The sequence below is a fragment of the Aulonocara stuartgranti genome (assembly GCF_965226115.1).
Source record: "Aulonocara stuartgranti genome assembly, chromosome: 15".
Classification (NCBI taxonomy): Eukaryota; Metazoa; Chordata; class Actinopteri; order Cichliformes; family Cichlidae; genus Aulonocara; species Aulonocara stuartgranti.
In genome coordinates this window covers 6,749,281-6,775,057 of record NC_138951.1, presented here as the reverse complement: position 1 = coordinate 6,775,057, position 25,777 = coordinate 6,749,281, and the positions used below count along the sequence as shown (strand labels likewise).

At 40.6% G+C, this 25,777-nt stretch overlaps 1 protein-coding gene across 2 annotated transcripts in view; it reads left to right on the top strand.

Moving 5' to 3' along the window:
• The window catches only part of akap7 (A-kinase anchoring protein 7), a 48,027-nt gene extending 24,447 nt beyond the window's left edge, over nt 1-23,580 (top strand). Inside the window, exons 10-11 of one of the 2 annotated variants that reach the window (XM_082506578.1) lie at nt 16,491-16,526; nt 20,815-23,580. In XM_082506578.1, coding sequence (XP_082362704.1) covers nt 16,491-16,526; nt 20,815-21,035 — 257 coding nt within the window. In that variant the 3' untranslated portion in view covers nt 21,036-23,580. The remainder of the gene's footprint in view (nt 1-16,490; nt 16,527-20,814) is intronic. The other variant, XM_082506579.1, reaches the window with a different exon arrangement.
• Nucleotides 23,581-25,777: the final 2,197 nt, after the last annotated feature.

Here is a 25,777-nt window from a genome sequence, read left to right as displayed (position 1 = left end):
TCTCCTTCATGAATCCTCATTGTTTCACACAGTCGTCTGCGTAGCAGCAAAGTGCTTCCAACAAAGACGGCTAGAAATTTTAGCTTAACACTTGTTTGCCTGTAATTTGACTTTGCTTTTGTTGTTTTTTTTTTCCCCCCCATATTGATGTAAGTTACATTGACATAAGACTGAAAAACAAAATCAAAAATTCTTTGAATATGGAAGCCACAGCCGTGAAGACCAACAGAACAGTTGGTGAGGCCCTGGCAGCCTCCGGTTGCTGGAGAAAAATGTTTATAGATTTTCATGGTCACCTGTAGTTTCCATGGAAGATGCGCACGTGATTTCAAACACTTACTAACTAACCACAGAGTGGTATTGCAACTTGAAAACATGCAAGGGGAGGTGTTGGTGTTTGACCCATCCAGTTGAGACCTTAAGTTTAGGGAGAATGAGGCTCCTCACTCACCTTATTTAAATTTGTCTGATGTACCTCTGAAAATAGACTCCTTGTGCACCTCTGGATGGTTTCTGGATCTGTGGTGCACACTGAATCGGTTTCCTTATTTTAAACAAACAACTCTTTAACTTTAATTTCATTGTGGAGTATAGGGTGAAGTTGTAGAAAGGAAAATCTGGCAGGTGAAGCTGGTGGTGAACAAGGATTGTGTTGGCAAGGCTTAAAAGATACATAACACACGTACTGGCACACAGCACAGATCATGCAGCGTGATACTCGTGCTCCTGGTTGTAATCTTACCTTGATTACAGCTGTTTGGTCTCTGCCTTATACCTGGAGGCCCAGTTCTCATCACCATCCTCATGTAAAATTGATCCTTGCTTCTCTACTTTTTGCAGATTGCATGTTGGCTTGCAGAGCTAGAAAGTAGGATTATACGTACGTGGATATAATTTCTTTAGCAGCCCACCGTTTTGATTTAGGTGTGAGTTTCCACAGAGAAAGTGTTACAGGGATCATGCGCGTCCATATTTTGTGTTTTGTGCCCTGAGAACAACTTCATTAAAACAGGCACAATCTGATGGTCTGTTTTGACTCTGTTGGTCATTATCATAATCCATTTTCACAGATGGATGAAGCAAAACATTTTTTTTCTTTGCTGGAATAGTTGCAATGCCTGCAATGCCTGAGCTCCATCTGCGATCCTTCTTTGAGGTCAGTGCCTTTGAATGTAGGACCTCACGCTCACCTGAAAGAGGAGCAGGAACATCTGCATTTTTAGGCACCATAATGCACATTACATCATCGCTGTCGAGCAGCTTTCTTTTTATAAATATTGAAAAACCTGCTGACATCATCGAGCTGGATTAAGCCAAGACCAAGAGATGTACTCGTTAAAGATAAGCACAAGAAACCAATCAATTCACAGACGATACTTTTCACTTATCACTCCTAACAGATGTCACGGCACATAAATCTGCATGCACCTCAGTTCAATACATTTTTTAGTATAGAAGAAACAGGAAATCTATACATAGTAATGTAAAAATGATGTTTTTACCATTTATAAGGAATATAAATATTAATAAGTGTCTGAAAGGCCAAAAGTCTTAACCATAATAGCATGGAAATGCTGGCATAGGAAAGAAATGGAAAAAGAAATCTCAATAGTACACGTAATAGTACATCTTCTCCCGTTAAAGAGTTACTGTCAATGATGAAACACTACCTAAGTTAGTTTACATTTCTTCAGTATTGAACAGCAGAAATTCAAACTTTTTAAAATTATGACAAATTGCAAAATGCTTAGCAGCGTCTCTAATAAAACCTCTGTAACTTCGCTTCAGCAGCATCAGGTAATGTTCATATGCTGAGTCATGTTTTCTTCCGTTTTTGTTCTACTGCAGAATATTTTTAAGGTTATCTGCTATAAAAAGCCAGGCCAGGAAAATCTCCTTCATATTTTTCTGTTTTATCCTCAGTTACTTTGATACGAAGGCATCTGCTGTGATGCTTACACCTCTGATGAAGTCTCACAAGTGTCAGTACTGATAAATGATCAGAATTATAATATTTCTAACTGTCTTAGGTAGAGCTGGGCAATATGACGATATATATCGTGTGGACGATAGAAAAGTGTCTATCGTGCCATTTGTCTTCTATCGTTTCTAACCTAATTTTATAAATTATTACATAAAATATATCATTAACACTTTAAAGCCGGTCGGAGTGGGCACGCTCCGTTTTGCCTAATTATTTTTAAATCCCTGTATAACTGGAACCATGTAAGCTAGGGCAATAATTTTTTTTGCATATGAAACCGGAGGAGTTCTACTTACATCTTGGGGCGATCGTGGAGTTCGCCTTGTAATCGGAAGGTTGCCGGTTCGAGCCCCGGCTTGGACAGTCTTGGTCGTTGTGTCCTCGGGCAAGACTCTTCACCCGTTGCCTACTGGTGGTGGTCAGAGGGCCCGGTGGCGCCGGTGTCCGGCAGCCTCGCCTCTGTCAGTGCGACCCAGGGCGGCTGTGGCTACAGTGTAGCTTGCCATCACCAGTGTGTGAATGTGTGTGTGAATGGGTGGATGACTGAATGTGTAAAGTGCTTTGGGGTCCTTAGGGACTAGAAAAGTGCTATACAAATACAGGCCATTTCAATCTTATGCTACCAGCTTGTCCTAGGTCACTGTTTCCTTCCACATATAGCTTTGCAAAAATTGCATAAAAAGCACTTGCAGCAACAAAAACATAATATTCTAGAAACACGCTTTTCCGATCAGCTTTTCATAACACTTCCTATGTTGGAAGTGTTGTTGTTGGTCAGCGTGAACTATCGCATGTCCGCCATTACCTGCCCGGAACCGGAAGTGATGTCATTTTTGCGGAAAATGTAGATTTGTTTTGTTTTTAACCTTCAGGGCCTTATAAGCCTATACTGGTGTTTTTAAAAGTTATGTTTGACTTTATGCTTTTCTGTATCATTTCTTGGATGCTTAGAACTCAAATTACACTGTTGGAAATCGTTTATTTTGATGTACATGCTGTTTTTTTTGCAGCAAGTTGGGAAAAGAAAAACTATAGCCAGCCGAAGATACAGCAGTCTTTCACACAAGGCTCTTATGAGAAAACGTCCAAGCGCCATAAACAAACCACAGGAGCCGTCTCGCGTTACATTTGTAAATTCATGGCCCCTGTTTATGTAGTTGAGAAGGACAGCTTTCGTGACCTCGTCAAAGTCCTTGATCTGAGGTACGTTATGCCCGGTCGTAAGCACTTCAGTAAAGTCGAGTTGCCTCGCTTATATGACGCATGCCGGGCCAAAGTAGAGAAGGATGTTTGCAGTGTTGTGCATTATGCTTTGACAACTGACCTATGAACGAGCAGAGATACGCAGCCCTACATGAGCATAACCATCCATTTCATTAACAAAGACTGCACCCTCTGCGCTCGCTGTTTACAGACTGCGTACTTTCCATATGACCACAGGTCAGGTGGTATATTGTGATATATATCGTTATCGTGATATAAAATAATTCATATCGTGATAAATATTTCTTCCATATTGCCCAGCACTAGTCTTAGGCAAAATTTACCAGATTCAAATCTAATTCAATTGAATCGAATCGGGACCTTGTGAATCTGAATCGAATCGATTCTAGAAATCAGTGACAATACTCAGCCCTACATGTGAGCACAAAAAAGCCTAAGAAGTGGTTTCCTTTGAAATTTTGACTGCCTGACACACCAGTTTAACAGAAATGTAGATCATTCTTGTAACTCTTCAGGAACTACACAGTATTGTGTAATAAAATATAAAATTAGAAAATATTTTGTGTTTTGGGTCTAGCCCTAGTCTTCCTCATGTGGATTCGGTCTGGCTGTACTCGGTGATGTGCTTTAACCTCAAATGGTGAAACGTTTGTTGTTTCCACTGTTAGCAGGATCAGTTTTCCTGCATCATTTACAAAGAACTGTGCTTTGTTGGATTTTCTTTAGTTTTTAGGTGCTAACACTGCTCTCGCTGTCAGACATGCCTGCCAGTATGGCCCAGCCCTATCTGCTAACTGTATTTCCAGTAATTGACATGCTTATTTCCAATTAAATTTATATCCAGGTTGGATAATGATCGATTGCATCTCTAATAATAAGGAGTAGTCTATGTCGTCTAGAGCGCATTTACCTGATTTTACAAATAATAACGAAAAAATTAAGACAACTGTCACCAGACAACAAACAAAATAAAGCAAATATTTACCTGCAAAAATTGAGAAACCATGACAAGCTTTTTTTCCAAACCATTTTTTGTTTAGCATTTGAAAATCACTTATTGCCAACTAACTTGCTGTAAAGATGTTTAAAAAGAAGACATTAACAGCTCAGCACCCCCAGTCAGGCTCATTGAGATCCCGGATGTAAATGCCACACTGAATTACTAGTCATTACATCTGAATGACTGCAACCTTCACAATAAGAGAGTGGATATATATAGGAAGCTGATGATAATCTCCTTATGTGCCTTTCCTTGACCCTCATCTTGGGACGTCGGTGTTTAGCCCTGACTATTGTTTTAGTCATAATCCACACTTGAGTCCAGAATTTTTACTTTTTTTTTTTATCTGTAATGTATGTTATCCTCTTTATTTCACCACGTCCTAATTCCATTCCAGACCTCATAAATTACACAGATAAACCCAGTAGCAGGCTGCAGCTGCCGGCTGTTCAACAATCATTATTCAAGCTACAGTGACGAGAGGAGGCGGAGCTTGTAGGCACCCGACCCCTCCACACACAAACACAGAGCGATGTCCGCCGTCTCCTCATACGCACTGCTCCCTTTTCCACATCCGAAGGCTTGCTCAGTGTCTTCTCACTGAAGCCTGCTCATACATGCAGCCCTCCTCCTCTGTCCTCATCTAGTTTCACACACATGCACTCTTTATCTTTACTCATGCACGCCCCTCCCCTGCTTTGCTCACTTCAAACCAAAATCACTCTTTATTTGTTCTGTCTTTTTGTCTCCTACACATGCACCGTCCAGCTCTCCCATTCTCTTCTCTTTCTCTCTCCTCCCTCTTTCCCTATCTCTCTCCCTCTCTCTGATACACACCCCCCTCCTCCCTGTGTTAGTGCAAAGTAGAGCAAGAGCAAGGAATCACTCGTTCATTTTTTTCCAGCGTCTGCTGTCTTTCTCTGTCTTCTTCGGGCTGCACGGACGGAGAGCGAGGGTTTTTTGGGGGTTTTTCTTGTTTGGTTGCTTTCATCCTCACTGGGTTTGTCTGCCCTTTGGGAGGGGAGGAGAACAAGTGACACAGAGGGCAAGACGGGAGGAGAAGCGGGGCTCTCCCTCCATCCGTCAGGCTTAGAACAAGGGGCTGAGGAAAAAGAGGGGTAACAGCAGGGCGAGGGGAACAGGAGGAGAGGGAAGGAGGCGCCATGGGTCAACTGTGCTGCTTCCCTTTCTCCCAAGCCGAGGAGAAAATCAGTAAGTGCCTCCTGCTCCTGTCTCCATGCGTGGGTGTGTGTTTTTGGAGAAACCAATCGGATTGATACTCAGCGGTGCTGCTTTTTTGGAAAAGACTGCATGTGTGCAGTGTAGGAAGATACTGCACATCGTATATGTGTGTGTGCGTAGTGCTTCGTGTCAGCTGAGTGTGTGCGCACAGCTACATACATGTCAGTGTGTGACCTACACATGGACAAGGAGTGTCTGTGAGAGAGCAGCATCATGTCACAGCATTTGTGTGCAGATTAGTGTTGTGTATGTTTGAGCGTTTGTAGACGAGTGGTCCTATTTCAGCTGTGTAATTCTGTGTCATCAGTGTGTAATTAATCAGTGGCCGAGCAGAGCCACTGATTAAGCTTCAGATGAAACACTTTGTGAATAGGTTGTGCAAAACGTGTCTGTAGAAAGCTGCTCTGTGGCTTTGCATTAGTGTTTATTTTTTATTGTTTGTTTGGCTGTTTGTTTTCGGTGTTGCTGCTTCCGATAAGCAGTTCCTTAATGTCTTGTGCATGTGCATTATTTTGCACACGAGCCAAACAAAACGGGGCTAAACTGTGACTACTACTTACTACTCCACCTCTATTATATTACATAGCAGTGGTCTTTCATAAATATAAAGTTATTAAATAAATAAGCAAAGGAGCTTTTTGCTTTTGTGCTTGCCTTTAAGTTTATATTTCTTATTTAATCGTATAAATTATACTCATAATACCTATGAGTATGTTCTTTTATTAACTTTTGCTGCTTTGCTTTAACATAATGGACTAAAGAAGCTAAAGATCCTGTCACACTGACGCACTTTTTCAATAATGCTCCTTGAAGTTAGATCTACTCATCCCCCTTCACAGCTGTTCTAAAATATTTCATTACTCTGTGGTTTTTATTTGATTGTTTTAAACTCGATGCCCGATATTTCACTGAAACTCTCGGTCTGCGGTCAGCGTATCAGCTGGCCGAGCTACAATTTTGGGCATAATTGGCTCCAATGTCATTGCCATATGTGCACGTCTTAAAACTCAGATTCAAGTTGGGCACAAAGAAAGTTTCGACCTTTTAGCAGACAAATACGAAAACGCTCATCTCACAGTCAAGCTCTGCAAGTCACGCTGCGCAGTGAAGGTCAAATATCCAACGAGTGGAGGGAGGGGCGGCTCTAAAATAACTTGTAAATGCCTCTTGGGTTATCATTCTGCATTCGTTTAATCGTCATGTGCCATGGATTAGCCAGTTAACGCGTCTTCTGGAAGATGTTTTTTTTTGTTTTTCGAGCACCACTGTTATCTAATGCACGGGGTCGTTGCACAATATCTGCGGTCGGTTAAAGGAAAATTCAAATGAATAAATAGTTAAAGTCAGGGGACAAATTTTCCACTAAGTGACAGCGACAAAAAGAGGCTGCTCTTCATCAGCTTACATGAAATTAAATGAGCTCCAGAGGATAATTATGGGAGCAGTTTGTGGTTTGATTGCAGCCTTCCCTCTCATTGTTCTGCAGCAGCTGTATTGTTAGTTAATTTGGGTTTTGCATGAATGTGCAGCGTAGTTTTTGGGGCTGCTGCATGTCATAGGACATGAATTGCAATTATTACTCTCTTCCTCCAATATTATCAAAACACACACACACAATCTGTTGTGGAGGGTCATAGCATGTCACAACATTTAACGCAACATTAAAGAGTAGTGTTAAAGGTCAATACATCTCTTCTCTTAAACTGAATGCACACATGCTGCCACATATAGATTTGCTCTAGTTAAAGGAGGGTTTCGGTCAGTGTGAGGGTTTCTCTTTTCTCTTCGGTAAAATTGGATTTGCTACTTGTTTGTCTCAGTCCCAGTAATGAAATGAAAGTCGGTAAATTGAAATTGATCTAATGTAGATACTAATAGAAAAGCTAGTCTCTGTGTGAGGCTACGCTTACGTAGAAGGTAGATGATGCCTTCTACGACCTGTCAGTTAGATTAATAATTAAACAGAGATACAAAGTAATAAAATCGTCCACTGATTTATGGTCAGTTAAGGGTATGTTTGTGTGTGCAGGCCTTACATCAGGTCTTGATCGTGCTGATCATGAGGTCATAAAGACAGACTTTGACACCAGCTGAAATGGCTCGTCTGCAGAAGGGCTGTGGGTGTGTGTGTTTTCTTTTTTTGTAAGGGCAGAAATATTAAACTGGGCTGAGTGTGTTCTCCCCTCCTCTCTGTTTTCTCCCCGATGTGTCTCTTTGCTCTTTTCCCCGCTTGCAGCTGCATTGCTATAAACAGTCGAGCCACTGTGCCCTACTTCTGTGTGGAGAGAGAAGGATAGAGAAAAGGAAAGAGCGGCGCAGGGAATGAAAACTAATGAGGGAGAAAGGAGGGATTGGGCTTTAAGAGAAGTGGGAATATTGAGACAAAGACAGAGGCAAGTAGAGGGAGCCAACAAACGTGTGTGTATGTGTGTGTGCGTGTGTGTTCTGTAGGTCAGATGCTACCCATGTGATGTGGTGACAGTTGCCCCTCGTGAGCGCAACAAGACACATGCGTACTTGTGTTCCTGCTGTGTATCTGTGTGTGAATAAAACACTGACCAACAAGACAGGGTGTCACACGGTGGTGTTGGCTGTCACTGCTGGTGAAACTTAGAAAATTGAAACAGTTGAATTAATTTCTTTATATGACTATAACTTTATGAATAATAGCCATTTTTTGTCATACCCATTAAAATGCCGTATGAGAGCTAGATGTGTTCTTACGGTTGTTATTTAGTTGAGTATTAATGTAAAAAATGTAATCGAAACCCAATCCTTGACTTGATCAGCAACAATAATCAGCAACAATAATCAGGTATGCTGTGGTGTTTAAATGATGCTCGGCTCAAAGTGTTACAAGAAACCATGTCCCACACCATTACACCGCCACCACTATCCTCAGCCGTTGATACAACGTGGGATGGATCTGTTCTTTCACGTTGTTTACACCCAATTCTGACGCCAGTATATAAATGTTACAGCAGAAATTAAGACTCCTCAAATCAGGCAACATATTTCCAATCATCTGTTGTCCAGTTCTGGTGAGCCTGTGTGAATTATACCCTCAGTTTCCTGTTGTTAATTGACAGGTGTGCCATCCAGTCTGGTCTTCTGTTGCTGTAGCTTATCTGCTTCAACATTCAATGTGTTATGCATTTATGTGTGCTCTTCTATAGCTTGGTCGTAACAGGTGGTTATTTGATTTGCGGCGTTAAAAAACAGATGCAGTTAGGTTGTTTTGCATTGTTTGAAGCTGACAGCTGGTTGCTTGCAAAGTTTCCAGGCTCCAGTTGACTAGTATTGACCCTCGACTACGAAGTCACACGTCAGTCAACAGTATCCTGGGCTCTCATTGGTAGTCGCTTTAATCTCTCACCTGATAGTTCAGAAAAATTTATCTCAGGTCCACTCACTCTGTGTTGCCAGTGTTTTTTCACCCATAGTCCACTGAATTCTAGGAATGTCATTCACTTTGTATGATCACTAGTCATCGTTTTCAGTGTGCAAACAGCTTCACTGTTGCCTCAGCTCAACACAATCTGGCCATTCTCCTCTGACTTCTTGACATCAACAAGGCATTTTCACCCAGACAACCTGCTGCTCATTGGATCCTTTCTGTTTTTCAGAAAATTCTCTGTAAACTCTAGAGACTGTTGTGTGGGGAAATATCAGCAGTTTCTAAAATACTCAGAAACTGTTGTGCAGCTGTTGTTGGTGCCAACAACCATGCCGCATTCAAACTTACTTAAACCAGCTTTCTTTCTGACATGGAAAGGACAGGAGCAACACTCATGTCCTTTCAGTGCAGTTAATTTGTACCCATATCTTAGATTCTTTTCTTCTTCTAACAGTCTGGTAAAGGTAAACTTTATTCCTCACACAGCATGCTTGGGACAAGCTATTAACAGTCACACAGCCTCTATATGGATATCTGTTTTAGCTTTTCACCTGCATGATCTGTAACTAAAGAGCAGAAATGACCTTGATCGGACATCTTTCCCTGTCGCATGGGTTTGCACAACTGTGACGTCACAGAAGTGTTAAATATCCAGCTCTGTGTTTGTATTTGTGAGATGTGCCGATGAAGTCAGCAGGGACCACGTGCGGAAGAGGGGAAGCAAATCGACAACAAAGAGAAACAGAGAAAGGGAAGAGATGGATACAGCGCTGCTCATTTCACCTCTTTCCTCCCAGCCACTCCTCTGTGCTAAGATTTCTTCTTTTATTCTGGCGCCTCTCTGGTTTTACTCGTCCTTGTTGTATGGAAACATCAGGAAATGAAAGGATTTTTGAAATGATTACCTATCAGATGGGCTCAGGTGTTTATAGACGAAACAATCTGACTGAACTAACAACATACAGACAGCTGTAATTGATCAGACACACTCGGTAAGTGAAAAAGTAGGGAAACTCTCGAATTTAGTAACATCTCCTTTAGGAGCAACACCATGCCTCGCAGTTGGGGTAGGATGTTTGTGTTGGTCTGCTTTGACGTCTCTCTTCAACTGCAGACGTTCGACTTTTGTCTCGTGTGTCCACATAAAACGCTACTCCAAGAGTGTTGTGGAGCACTGAGATCATCTTTCACAAACTTAAAATATGCTGCAGATTTGGTTTTTGGGAACCAGCCTTCCTCTAACACCATTCAGTGTTTTCCTTATGATAGACACATGAACACGACTTTAGGAATTTGTTGATCTGTGCACGTTTTGGTGTCACCCATGGGTTTGGGGGTTTTATTTGGTTTTGTTTCTAACTTTTCATCATTACATGTCTTGCTTTTTATGTGATCCAAGCCAGATGTCTACTCTAAAGAAGATTGTCAACAGTCTTAAGTTTTGTTTTTTGCATGGTTCACACCAAACAGCCTTTTTATTTTTGTAAAGAAAATCAGTCTGTGTGATTAACTGGATTTTGTGGATTTTATAAAACCCACATTTAAAGTTTCCTCTCCTAAATTGAAGATGTTTTATGTTTGTCTTTGCTCAAACCACATTGGATTAGTAATCAGATCTGAAGTTCTGCTAATGCCAAAGCACTCAAAAACCTTTCTCTGTATTACTAACACTGAAATATTCCCATTCTTTCATGACCTGTAAGTGTGCTTTTATAAGAGTGGACCTGACAGCCCAGGTCACTGAGCAGAAAAGGCCATTTCTGAGTGCTGTCTGCCTTTTCCTCAAGTCCTGATACTAAGGAGTGAGTCACATTTGGGTTTAAATTACACCACACATGGCCCAAAGAATGGCCTAGGGGGCCTGGGGACTAAGTTTTGGTAACATGACGACAACCCACTGTCTCCTTTTTTAAGGTGCAATCAATATGTGATGTTCACTTCTTCAGTGCCTTTTCCCCATCAGTGCTTGATTGTGACAGGATTGTAGCCAGCGTCTGTGTTTGTGCAGACTCTGTTTAAGCTCAATTTGTTTTAGAACCGGACCAGACTGTCTCCAGCCGTTATAAAGATCTCCAGCACACATTAAAGCCAAATTAGATACAGTTCTATGTGTAAGTAATGAAAATAAACCAGTTTACTATCACTGCTTACTGGTGAGGTGTGGAAATGAGCAAACAGACTATGATGTGTTGCTCTGTCACACCAGAGTAAAAGACCGAAACATATCAAATCAAAATGCAGTGGGATTTTTTTTTTTTTCCCCGTGCTTGTTTTCCATTCACACTAAAAGACCGGGCTGTTTGATGCACAGTCAAACTGAGTTCACAGACGCCGCACATGCCCGGCTCTGCAGCTTTAATGTCTGCTTCCAGTGTCAAACCCACAGGAATCTTAAAAGATCACGTGCCACTTTTTTTTTTCTTAAGTTAATGAAAGCAACGCTGAAACTGTTATCTTTATTCATTGTCGGTCACATGGCTCAATGAAGGCAGTGCTGGTCTTTTGGGCTAGATATCATTGCTCATTGGATCTGCTGACATTTCTTGCAGCTCATCAGTCGGATTTATATTTTTGGACCAGATAAAAATGGCTCAACACAAGTTGAAGATGGACACTTTGGTTTTGTCGCTGCAGTGTTTACATTTACTTATTCAGTCAAACATTCACATATTAATCAGCCTTTCTTCCTGCATGTTCATTTAACTGATTTCCTCTCACTGAGTTTGTGATAATCGTCTTTCTAAAAAAACTACGGTAATTGTTGGAACCACTGCTGCCTAAAATAATTGAAAACGTACTTTGTTCAAGTATTATTGGACTGCTACAGTATTAAAGCTGCCACGTTTTCAAAATGTTTGAAAAAATTGGAACTACAGCGCAAGTTGTTGAAATATTTTCAGTTATAGTCCCACAGAGTAATGCTACCCCACTTTACTAAATCTGTTGTTATTATTGGTGATTATTGGTGCCATCTATGAGTCCGCAGCACTTTGTTTCCGTGTGTAATTGTGCAGTCAGCATGGCTTTGGCTCGCTACCATCCGTGTCCATTTTTAGTTCATTAGCTCAGTTTGCTGAGCGGCGTGGAAATCATGAAGCTTCCCTTTTTTCCAAGTTTATTAAGAGAAACTTGAAATTAACAAAAAAAAAATTCTGATCACACTTTTTTTTATCTCATTATTTTGTATTTAGAATGATATGAAAGCAGATTAGTGGGTCCATCCTTGTGTCTCATTTTGTTTGAGCCATTAAAATTGTCTTCACTGCGCTGGTTGAGTTGCACAGATCTGGGCACCAACACCCTGCTGTATCCCATTGCTCTGGCACGGCGAAGAGATGGTCAGAAACGTAATTACTTTCTTGTGTTGCAAGATTCACAAAGTAGTGGAAAATTAAGCCACGTTACAGCTGCAGAATTTTCCTCGGTGATAAAACTTTGAATTTTCTTTTCAAAGCCATTTCTGGCAGGTTTATTGATCTGAATTAATGCAGATAAGCAAATGTTTAATCAGGCGGATTAATACTACGTCCTGTTTGTTTTGCAGCATGTTTTTAGGGAGCACATTTGTTTGCTTTTTGAGAGGCTAATAATCTAACCTGGTGCTTAATAATAAACGATCCATGGACAGCTCATCCTCATAAAGTGTATACCAGGATATGGGCTGCTGAGAATCAGGCATAAATGTGCTGCACTCTGCTGCAGTCAGAATCAAGTATGGAAAACTTTCTGGTATATTTCTCTGCAAACTGTCAGTGCTCTGTACCCCAACCCACCCCTCCACAGCCTACAAAACCCCGCCGGCCTCTTCTTTTTCAACCTCAGCTTTCTCTCTTCGTCTTTGTCCTCGCATGCACCAAGTTCATTTTTTCCCCCCCTGCTTTTTCTCATTTCAAGCTCCATCCTATTGCACAGATATTGTTACCCTCTGCTTCCTAAAGTCACGTACTGAAGAAGAAGCTTTTACATTCAGTCTCTTCTACATTATTAGACTACTATGAAATTCTTCTGTTTTCCCAGTTGTTTGCGGATGCTGAGGTCAAAGCACGCACTCATGATACAGCAAGCCTTCCTCTAGGGCCCGAACACGCTCCTCTCCTCCTCCTTTTTATTTACCCATTCCTTTCATCCTCCTTCTGCAGATATGCTGCATTGATGTTCTGCTCAAACCCCTGTGAGAGCTTTCAAAAATGATCAGCTCATTCAAAGTAAAAAGAGTGTATTTATGACAGCAAATTTTTAGATAGTTAGCAAACACAATCCAGTAAATTAGATTCAATTTAATGCGATTATTAAGGGTCATTTTAGATACTACAGCTAGTTCCTGTGCACGGTTTTGCATCATCAGTAGCTGCCGTTATCTGGTCCGTTTAATTTCCGGTTTGGGCTCAGTAGAATATCCATCCATCCAAGAGGTGATATTTTCAAGTGAAATTGTCCAGGTTTCAACAGAATCCTGCAAATGGTTCTCTTGAAGAAAAGGCTGTTAAAAGCAAGATGAATAAGTAGGGGAGGTTGTGTAAGAGAATTTGCAGTAATGGTGTTTAACGGTCCCTTCAAAGGGCCAACATATATTACAGTGGAGTGGTGACTTCGAGCAGACACACACTGCCACTTGACGTTGTACAGACTCAAAGCTGACAGTGTACGGTCAAAATCCTAAACATAGCGTCTGCACACCAAGAACAGCAAGAACCTTTCAACCTTTGCCTCTCGGAGCAACTATGAGACCTGGAAGATATTAGAGACCGAGACAGCAGGAGCACATCAGAGAGGAACAAAGAGAACATATCAAGAACACCCAGCAGCTCCGATGCTTTAAACTATATGTTAACATCAGTACATGGACATACTGTGACTGTGGCAGAGTGACCTTTTTATTTAGAAAACTTAATAGAAAACCTCTTTGAGTTATTGAAAACCACTCCACATGTTAAGATTAGAATTGTGTTTTATTTAATAAGACAATTTCTGTTGCTGTTGATTGAATGCATATTCATTTGGTTGAGTTTCTGTGGATCTGAACCAGCAGCAGCAGTAGCAGAATAGTGATTTCATATGTCTTTATGTACCTTGTCACATGTCCTAAACACATTGAGGGAACTAATTACATTTTACACAACTTTTCACATGGACTCTGCAACAGCTATAACAATAAACTTAGTAATAAACGTCTTAGATTTTGTTTGTCAATGGTGACAGTGCCAAGCCCATTCTTGTGAATATGTCATCACAGTAATTCTTGAAAGGAGTCTCCATCTATCTGCTAAAGCCAAGGATGAACTGATAAGATTGTGGCTGTAAAAGATCAAGGGTCAGCTTTACTGTAATATCAAAAGGATTTGCAAAACCCTTGTTTGGACCATTATTCAGTAGAGGTGGGAATCACCATACATCCCACAATACGATATTATCACAATACTTAACGCACGATACGATATTATTGCAATTTTTTAAAAATATTTTGCGATATTCAGATTCTGTACATAAAGGTAAACTTTATCAATATTCATTTTATCTAATAACAAAGTCTCGCACTCAGTCTTTCTCTCATTTCAGTCAGTTTTAATGTTGACAAACTGAACGGTTTGTATTACAGTCTAGTCCAACTTAACTGAATGCAACCATCTGGTACAATTATAGCTATTCTGAACTATGCAATTTGTGAAAACTATGCAGCCCCTTCAGCAACTGAAGAATTTCAAAGTAAATTAAAAAAAATATAATTTTACATTAAATAAAAAAGTTTTAAACTTAATTAAAATAAAACATGTCTTAAATTAAAATAAGTATGTCATGTTTATTGCTGCCATAAAAAAAGTTAAACACATTTGGACAGTGAAGGAATGTCAGGATTCTTGCTCAGAAAAAGGAGCTGATCAACATGCTCTGAAGTCAGAGCATGTTCCAGGCCACAAAAACTTTTTTGTAACAAAATATCGATTTCTGCTGTCCCTGTATCGATACATTATTAGCAAACAAAATATCACAATACTACACAGTATCGTTTTTTTCCCCCCACCCCTATTATTCAGTGACTCAGGGAAAGATAAGAAACTGAATTACTAATAAAATTAGTTTTAAAGTCTACACTGCACCTTGACTGATTACGGGAGGGACACAACTGTAAGGCTGTAATGTAATCATTTTAACAGTAATGCTGTAATTCTAGTTTGGATGTGGATAAAGTCAAGTCAATAAAGTTACACTAAAAGATGTATTAGTCATGATAGTTCAGATACATTAGCCTGGATCGAAGTAGAAAACCAACGAACCTCTGCCCCTTTGTTTTAGAAACGAGAACAAAAATTACATTAGCGTATGATTAGGGTCACTCCTTGATGATGGGACCTCAGTGCAGAGCGCTTGTAACTTTTTTTCTCTACTGTTTTTTTCTTTCAGTCTAAGACCAAAAAAGCTGTTTTAGAGACTTGAAAAAGGCCAAAAAGTGAGGAAGTGGAACGTAAGAAAGAGGCAAAGAAGCCAAATAGGTAAAGACGAACTGGTTTGGGAGAAGATGATACTTAGAGGCTATAGAGAGTTAAACTTGACAACAAAAACAGATGGAAAGTCGGTACAACCTCCTTTTGCTGTTAAAAGTGTGTGTCTGGTTCTCATCACTGTCACCATGACTACACAGCCAGCAAAAAAAAGGTGAAGAGAGGGAGAGCAAGAGGAACAAATGTTTGAATAAAGAGAGAGCGAGGTTAGAGAAGGTAAAAGCAGAGTGGCAGCGAGAGGAGAGGATACGAGGAGGGCTGGCGCTTTGAGAAATTGTGGGAACACTGTGTGTGTGTGTGTGTGTGTGTGTGTGTGTGTGTGTGTGTGTGTGTGTGTGTGTGTGAGGGGGAGAGAGAGATAAGTTGAGCGAGTGAGATTCATGTGTCTGTCAGCCTCGTTGCCGTGGAGTCCGTTTATCCGCAGTTTGAAAAGCTTATCTGTTTCTCTGCTAGTGTGTGTGGGTGAGAAACAGGTACAGAGGATGGCTTTACTGCCATCATAAAGGCCGTCACTTCGACAGGTCAAGATTGAATAGGCAGATAGAAACACGCAGTCACATTAACAGATACAGACACAGAAGAGACCTTTGACAAGCGAGACGAAACCACCTTACGTAAGGTTGGCATCGAAAGCGATATTTTCTGGGTGTTCAATGCAACGGAAGGAGCTCAAGAAGCGCTAAGTCACGGTTTTAGTTCACTCTTATGTCATCGTATCTTGTCCAGTGTTTTATTTTCTGAAGTGCAGCCTCAAAATAAAAGCTTCTGGTATGCAACAGATTTCTTTTAAAAGCCACTTTTTACAAGAAGAAAACTTGCCCACGGTATTGTGCCCTGCTTTCCTTCTCCATCCTTCTGTCCAACCTAATGCAATATTTTGGTAGTATGACTCAGTGGCTTTGGTTAACAGTTTTGCCTTCACAGTATTTCTGCATCCATTTTAGGCTTCATGTAGCCCCGGGGTCCAAAACTAATGTTTAAAATCACTGCTGTCTAGCACTGAAAGTATCTCCCCCGTGGTAACACACAAAGAGGCTCTTATAACGGCGCTGTTTGGAGAGTGTGTGCAATCCCTGAGACGCCAGAATATGTCTGCTTTGTTTGTTTGTGCTTACTTAATATTTGATGTTTGTGCTTGTGTTGCAGATTTGGTTCAGGCTCCAGTCCGTGCTAAACGCTCAAGTACGTGTCCTCCTCCCGTCATATGTGTACAATCAGAGTTGGGAGGGTTCATTCAAAGTGTGATCTGCATCTGATTACAAGCTACAACTGCAATGACCCTAAAGCCATCATTTCCCATATACCTTCACAACAATCAAATTCAGGCTGATTAATGGTGTGATTACTTCTTGCCTTGGAATAATCTCCAGTTTATTGATTACAAAAGATGATACCATCTCGTTGCTTTTTTGTATCCAAATCTTGTCTCTCTGATCATTCTCAGTATTTTTACTAATATTGTTGTAATCCAATCACATACAATCTCATTCCTCTTTATTAAGTTAGCGTAAATGGTGGAAGCAGAAGCAGTCTCTGTCCTATTTAGAGCATCTGAGCAGGAAGTGATTAAGTAGGCTGTCCATTAATCGTGCTGCTGGGTTTTATGTATTTGTTTCAGTTGCATCCCCCTCATTTGAGTAAAATAATTCATCCTGCACTCGAAATCATAATCCTTGTTTACATTTTAGGTTTACCTTTCTTACTTTGATATTTACTTACACATATTTTATTACAGACATTCCTTCTTCATGTGTTTTATTTTCAATCTATATTCAAATAAATTACTTAAATTGGGTTGAGACCTTTAGAAACTAGTGGACATATAATGGGTTCAGCATGTGTACAAACTGCAATTCAACTGTAGAACCAGTAGAACCCTGTTGAGGAATATCTCTTGTAGTCGTCTTGTCCTTTGCAGTAAATTACACAGTTCCCACCGTGATATGATTCTTCTGTTTTGATGAGAGGCGAGGTTTCACCCAGTTTGTTCCGGCTGTAACCGTCACTGACTGGGCTATTTCTCAATTCATAAAATGATGATTAGACCAAACATATTGAAATATGCCAGCTCTAATGCATTCTTATACAAACCCTCAAATATCCAGCATAAAATTTAACAAAACATAAATAACAAAACACAATTAACGTACAGTTTTCAGCTTTTATATGTGAACTGCTGCAGAGAAAGAAAGCAGAGATTAGTTTGACCAAATTACAGCTTTACTGTTGTTAGGCACAGTTTAATTTAACTACATTTACTGCAGTTTTACTATATTTTAAATGTTGATTAAACAGTTTCTGACAGCAGAGAGGACTGCAAACATTTTAATGTTTGTTTTACTTCAGACTGCCTCCCACTAGGAGGTTGCCTAAGTAAAGTGCAGAATATGCTCCCTGCTTAAAAAATAAATAAATAAGTATTGGCCCAGTTGCTGTTTATCTCATGAATCAGAAACCGGTCATCAGTAATGAGCGGACGCTTTGTGGCGCTGACTGTGAGGGAGTTCTAAGAGTGGAGCAAAGACTAAACAGGATGACCGTCACATGATTTAAACGATTGTGATCATTAGTGCTAGGAGCGCCACTCTGCGCTACTTAGAAATCTGCCTGCAGTTTTACTGAGAAAGGCATATTCAGTGAATTCAGTCACTAAAACTAAAGGGTAGATAGAAAAACAAACATCAATCAGAGGTATGACTCACTCAAAAAGACAAGCAGGCAGGTAATCAAATAACATCTCAGTACAACAGCAGCAGCGTTTTGTAGAAAGCACAACTCGATAAACCTCAAGTTGCTAAAACAGAACATGTTCAAAAACAATAGATGGAAAAGCTGATTCGAGCACACGGGGACGTTAAATAGATGAGTGAGAAGCAACTGCTGGCTTGTTCTGACGACTCCTGTTTTCTGTTTGGCGTGCTGTTACCAGGCTGGACGCTTGGCATAAACAGCATAAATCCACAGTCGCACAGTGCTCGTGTCATCAGACCGTGGCGGAGGTGATATACTCGCGACAGTGACTTATTCCAGTGGTCTGGATAACAGATTTCAGCTCACAGTCGGTCTTTGGTGACTGATGCCACTGTATTATATTCTGCACAGAGGTCAGCAGATGCACTTCACTGATATTTGCATATTAACAGAGGGCACAGCAAGGTCGGTGGCACCTTGTTGTATTTATTATTCATGGGTATGCTAATTTAGTAGTCTGCACAGAAGGATTTTCATATAAAATGACTCATTGTGTGTGGATTGTCACTTATGTAACAGTCTAACAGCAGATGACTGAACAATTAACACAGCATCAGAACTTGCTTTAATTTAATTTCACCATCTTGTTGGTTAATATTAAAAAAAAACATAAGAAGAGAATGTGACACATGGCTGGTTTGAGACACCTCTGTCGGATGAAAACAACAGATGACAATAAATTACGCATCATACTCTCAGCTGGTTCTGACCTCAGCAAAATTATCATCGTCGTCTCCTGCTGTATGCTCTGTCTCACTGTATAATGAATAATAGAGCACGACGCTGATTTCAAATGAAACAAACCTATGGGCCCAGTGGGATTCTGTGGTAAAGAGGGTTAGTGTGCGAATCTTGTGCTTGGCCTTGGTAATCAAAAGCTAATGCGGTTATATAGTGTTTGTGCGTACCTGTGTGTGTTTGTGTGCGCCAGACAGACTGGATGGCTGAATGATTTTTCTATTACTCTCTTTCTGAATGGCTTGCTCCTGCCTGTCCATCCTACAGCCTGCCTGCCTGCTTTGCTCTCTTTCTACATGAATTATTGACTGACTGACCATCTCGGCGATTCTTCTGACTGGCGTTGCCGTCTTTCTGTCTGCCGTTTTGTCTGTAGCTGAACTAAACTTAAATGATTTGCTTTGGTGTTCAAACCAAAAAGGAAATTAATATCAGCTGTTTACATCTTCTGTGACTATCATCTCTGCAACGATCACTTCTTTCCTATTGCGACATCAATCTGTTGTCGCCGTGTTCAGTCTGTGATGAGTGGAGAATCCACACAATTAATTATTGTCAGATTAATGGTTATTTTCTGTTTTCATTTTGAGCATATTAGAAAAAGAATGAAACGGGTCGTGCTTTCATCAGAAAGGCACTCAGACACCACAGGAAGCAGCTTAGTGCTGCAATCAAATTTACCGTCGAGTTAAATGTCACTATAGCTAAAAATTGACTAATTCCTGACACATATGGTGAAGTGGAAGCTCAGCTGGAGCCACAAACACAGAGAACAATCAGCAGTTTCATGATGGGTTTGGATATTTTTTTTATTGAGTACTGATGTTGCTCTAACATGCCCTTTTACAGGCACAAGGGGGCATTTATATTCTGACAGTTGACGATGGTGGTATAAATCGGGTTTAGAGTTTCATTGGCATCCTTGTTATCACTCCCATGTTTTTATTCTTGGACTGTGTAGCGTAGCTTTGCATTCAGATTGATGACAATACTGTGGAAATCTCCTATCACTGACATCATTCAGATGTTTGTGCACTGGTTTGTGTTTAATAGGAGCACCCATCATTATAACAGTGTGTGAAAATATAATAGGTCGCCTTTAACATTGAAGGTGCCAGTTATACAAAATTTGCCTTTATTACATTTTAAAACTACGCGCAATATGGGCTAAAACGAATTTAGACCTCAGTCACGCAGGCTTACAGATCAGTCATTGACCCTATGGCAACATCCAGTTGCTAGGGAAACGTACGTGTTCCGCAACCAGTTGGCAAATGGTTGCTGGAGGTTGCTTGGAGTTGCCAGGTGTAATTGGTAGCCAAAGAGTGTGCTGCACCTAGTGCTGCATCATAGATTGAATGGCAGATGCCAGCTTGTCTGAAAATACTCGCCAACAACTTACTCAGCAGTAGTCAAACTTGCAAAATTGATATGCAAGCCAGAAACGTGGCAACGTTTGACTTTCAACTTAAAGTCAATGTGTTGAAACATATTGGTTGCACTGGTAAGAAGCAAGTTTTACTCACTAGTTTTTACTCACTAGAGTCCCCCATGTGCTGCATCATTGTTGCCACCAACTCCAGCAGCAACTCGGCAACTGCAAGTGGTACACACTTTGCCTAGCAACTGGAGCTAACTAAGGGAAGGAGGGGTCGTTACTGACCAGACTCTCGACCTTGAGGCAATATTTATGTAAAATGTTTTGCTATGTCCAATACCCTTTTTTTTTTTTTTTTTTTTTTAAACAATTTTAAAGTAAGTAATTTGAATCTGGCCCATGGCTGGATGGCTTTCTCCTTTGGCACAATTCCACTGATCTTCTAAGATTTGTTGATTTTGATCAATTATGTGATTTTCTTTGTTTTTGTTTCCCCACAATATTGCTGACAAACTCTTTTATTGGCAAAGTTGATTGATTACTTTTTTCAACTCGCTGTTAATGGACATGATGTGCTCATATACTTGTGCTTTTGCTACCCAGGTGGGCGTCGCCGGTCTGAGCCAGACGAGGCGGAGCTGCTGAAGGTCAGTAAGCGACTGGTCGAGGACGCCGTCAACCGCGCCTTGCAACAGTACAAACAGGAAACACTTCAGAATGGGGGCGGTCCTAATGCTGCCGCAGTGAAGCCCCCTGGAAATACAGAGGAAACTGCTACAAAGACGAACACTACAGCCAACTCCATCACAGTGAACAGGAAGTGACCTCACCCGACCGAGGCGCAGAGACTGAAAAACCAGCAGTCCGGACACCATCAGCCAAGCTTGGTTAGACATGAGAAGAGTCAGTAAGACCTGGGCACAAAGCTTGAACCAGCCAACCAGTCAGCCCGCTTTGCTGACCAGCTAACCCAGCTAGCCAGCCACGCTAGCCACCCGCCCACCTGACCTAGCTCGACACAGTGCTAGTTAAATAGATGTAGCTTGAAATTAACGCCAGGTGACCGTCCTAACAGGCCAGCCTGTTTAGCCTGTTGACTTACCGCACCAACTCTGCTGTCCTACATCTAACAGCGAGAGTTTCGTCCCTCCTTCTGCACTGATCTGCAGGGGAGGGGTACATGTTGGCACTCAAACCCAGAACACAGATGTGAAGCACTCCTGTAGAGACACTCATCCGTATTTAAGGCTTCACTGTGACCCATCACTGCAAAACTGCCCTTTTAGAATAAGAAAAATTAAGTTTTGTTTATAGTTTAGTTTACCTTTTAAAATGAACTTGAAATGTCCTTTATTTCCCTCTGATAATGAAAAAAAAGCCTTTTGCTGAAACGGTTTCAGGTGAAGAGTCTTTCACCATCCTTTAAACGTCTTCTGCCTTCATAGACAGAAAATCATTTGTTCATCTTTGTGGCTGAAGAGGCCGTGTGACTGGCTGGATTCTTCAAACTTAAGTGTGAGACACGCGTCAGTATGCTGGACTTGAATCTGTGCAAGCTTCTGTTGCATTTGGCAGTCCACTTAAATAGATCTTATTTATATTTCTATCATTTTATTTTATCTTCTTCACGTCTGGTACAGAAACTGACATAACCTGCCCCCACCCCACAGCTTTGCTTTTAGTGTCATATATTACAGTTGCATTACCAGAGTGTGTACTACCGAGGCAGCACCGAGACAATCATGGAGTTGAGATAGATTCACTTTGGAAACTTAAGTGATGCTTTTGAGCAAAATCCTATAAATCAACCTCCACTAAAAATAAATAAAAACACTAACTTTGGTGGCTTGGGGATGCTACAAAATAAAATGATGTGCTTCAGCGTAACATTACACTATGAGTTGCCAAAAACGTCTCTCCGTTAATGCCAGAACCTTCATGATTAAATCCTTGACAAGCTGTTATTACTGTTAGACTTAAGTATTTATTTCAGAACTCGCCTTCCTCTCTAATACATCAGTGTGATTTTTCTTTTTTTTGTTTGATTCTCTATGAAATGCATTTTTAAAGAGCAGCACAGTTGGTCAATTGTTAAGTCTGTGACACAGGCTGGAGTCCGTTTGTTTGAGGCTCAGTGTTTTTGTTTTGGGGTGTATCAGTATGCTGATGCTGAGAAGCATCTGATTCTGTAGTACTGTACATGGAAGAGCTGTTAAAGGCAAGCAGTGATTGAGAGTCCCACAATAGCTCCTCACAGCTGAGAACCCCACAGCTCCTAATTTCGCTGTCTTCCATCTTTTTTTTTTAATGTAAGCTTAATGACATAGGCCCTTATAGCGTTGTGCTCATGAAATCCATCCACTGTTATTCAGAAATACGTACGCACCAGTGTTAAATTAGATATTACTGCAGGAAACAGCTAGAACAGTGATTATTTAATCTGTTTAGCTGCTTTGTCTTACAGCTGATTTACATGATTTAATGTAAAAACATAAAAAATGAAGACGCTGGATTTTAGTTTGTATTTCGAAGGTGTACAAAGCACAAGATTTTTGTAATTTATGTTTTTAAAAACTGGTTTCGGATTTTACAGAGCAGGTTTATACTGTTCAGATCAAAGTGGCCTTCAGTCACTAAAACAAACTCGTGCGATTCTTGTTTTCTTGAAGGACGTTTTTTACCCCGCGTGTGGGGTAGGTTCGGGGATTTGCCAAAGTCTCTTAAACATCAGCCTGAGGCTAAAGGGTTGGATTCTTGAGTTAAATGTTTTTAAAAAAAATTAAAAAGTCCACCATAAAACAGAATATGTGTTATTTCCATTGTAAGAAAAAAGCAAGTGACTTTGATTTTCAGCTGTTTGAGGTTTAATTTCCCTGCAGTGAGAACAGGTGTGAGCTGGAAAATGCACTCTCATCTCTGTGGAACCTACTTAAACGGTCAATAACACAGACGGATGGAAGGAGGAGGAGGAGGGGGGTAGCTGTTTTAAGGTGGACTTTGAATATTTTCTTTTCGCTTTTTTTTTTTTGTTGTCACCAGGTCCTTAATCTCCTTAAAATCCCCTTTAATACACAAGTTGTCCTGTTGGCCTGTTCATGTGTCTGTGAAAGCGTGGATGTGTTTGTCTGTGGGACGTTTGATCAGCGGTTCCCCTGAGAAATTCTTGTCTGTATCAATCATGCAAACTCAAACTTGCGTGTGTGTGTGTGTGTGTGCGTGTGTGAACAAGCGTACAAATATGTCTTCTCTGTTTGCCTTTCCATGTTTCCACGTGTATGTCCGACTGAGTGGGTGTGTTGTTTGTACTGTGTTGTATATCTTGTTCTGCCATATTTGAACAATAAAACAGGATATGAGATTCAGAACTAATATCCTCTTATCCCCGTCTCCTTATTTCAGTCTGGGTGCACGTGTGTGTGTGTGTGTGTGTGTGTGTGTGTGTGTGTGTGTGTGTGTGTGTGTGTGTGTGTGTTGCTACATTAAGATTACAGTAAGAAAATTATTTTAACAATGGCGAGCATTTTAAAGGGACTGTTTTACTTCGATACAATTGTATATGCTGGAGTCACAGTGGTGGGAGACCGCAGCACGTTCAAAATTACTGCAGTCTTTGAAGCCTTGTTGCCTCTGAAGATGAGTCAAAGATGGGTCTGGAACCACTCAGTCAGTTGCCACCTTCAAAGCAACTTTAGTGCAAACTTTAGGCAAATTGTTGCCATCTACAAACAAAATTTAAACAAAACTTCCCAAATTAACTATTTGCATTCAGAGCAAAGCCTGAACTTCATGGATCTAAAATAGAAATTCCTGCACAAATTGTGATTTAGTTTCTGCAGTATGGTCACTTAACTGCAAAATGACATAGGCGCTTGACAACCGGTTGCAAACCAGCTGAGTGGAGATGCGGATGAGTTGCACTCACTGTCCCACACTTACTGTGATTGATTGCAGCATGTTGCTAATCTACCTGAGAGTGATTGCAGTCAGCCTGAAGCAGTCTGCGATTATTTGGTGACAGGTTGCCTCCATCCAGGCCACCAGTGCATTTGCAATTGAAACTCTGGGTTTGGGCAACTGGCTGCTGAGTTCCAGTGCATCCCGCTGATGGTCACTGGGATTTTGATCTGAGGAGTTTAGAGGCTGGATGAACACCCTGGGCTCTAGTTTCATGTTCCTCGAGTTTTACTCAGCAGCCTTTTTCAAAGTAGCGGGTTACATGGTCATGCTGTTGTCAAACATGCTATTGCCCTACAGGGTCATATTTGATCTGCTTCACCATTTAGATTTATGGTACTTGCTTAAGTAACATTAATGCAAACACTAAAGGTTCCCCTGAAGAAAAATTTATTGCATTGCATGACTGAAACCGATAGATAATATGGTGTCCTTGCGGTAAAAGGTCCCAGTTTTTCCCAGAAACATTTTGGAGCAAAAATTTTGTCTGTTGAATCACCACAATTTGCTCTTGCAAAACCAAAATCCATTATCCAAAAAGCAACCAGTCACCATTATGCAAAACATTTGAATCAGGATTCTTAAGAATGTAAAATCCTTTTAAAGCAATGTTTCTATTTTTATCAGCTTTCCAAGCATCACTGCTAAATTGTGCACATCTCAGCTTTTGAAAATAACATTTACCATTATGCATTTACCATTCACAGGCCCTTCACACCCCAAGCACACCCACACACGATTTTTATTTTGCCTCAGCTGAAACCGAGGAAGGATTGAAATAGAGAGAAAAGGCTCTGTTTACAAATATAACCACCTCAAAGCTGATGCACATGAAGCACTAGGACAATGTGGGCATGAATCTCTACACTATCTCCCTTTATTGTATTGCTATGCATTCAATAACGGTAACTAAGGTCTTTCATGTAATGGCAGAGAGGACTCTGCGTCCCACATAAAATAGGCTTATAGGCTACAAATCTTTCACTTATAGTTGCTTATTGTAGTCGCAGCACTTCAAACATCCTTATTCAAGCTTATAATGGAAAACGTACTTCACGTCAACTCAAACAGGTAAATTCAACTGGTATTTGTTTAGAAACAACAGCAAAGTGATGGGAATCTTCAAACTGATGTTCTAATAGTACACTGAAGTACATATTTTGCTGTTATTTTAGTGACAAGCTGTTTTTAAGTTGCCCCCTGTTATTTTTTTCATTTATGTCTGAATGTACAGTTTTTCACCTGTTAGATGTCAACTTACACCTTGAAACTTTAGAGTGACTTTGGTGGCTTTCAAACATGAGTCTGTTCTACTTGAACCTGTCCAACTAAATCTCTGTGCAAAGGCTGATTTCTCTCTCCAGTTATATTTTTACGAAGCAGAATAAATCTAGCCAGTCTAATGGTGCCCATTGATTTATAAATGAACAAGATCAAATTCTTTGGCTACCAACTGTTTAACAAGAAACCCACCTGTCACTCGGAAATAGCCACATCCCACTCGTTCTTAATCTTGACTCACCTGATTCATTCAATCTCTCAAGTCCTCACATCAGAGTCTTCCTATTTCTTAAGAAAATAACTTTTAGGTATGTGTTCATCTACTGCGGAT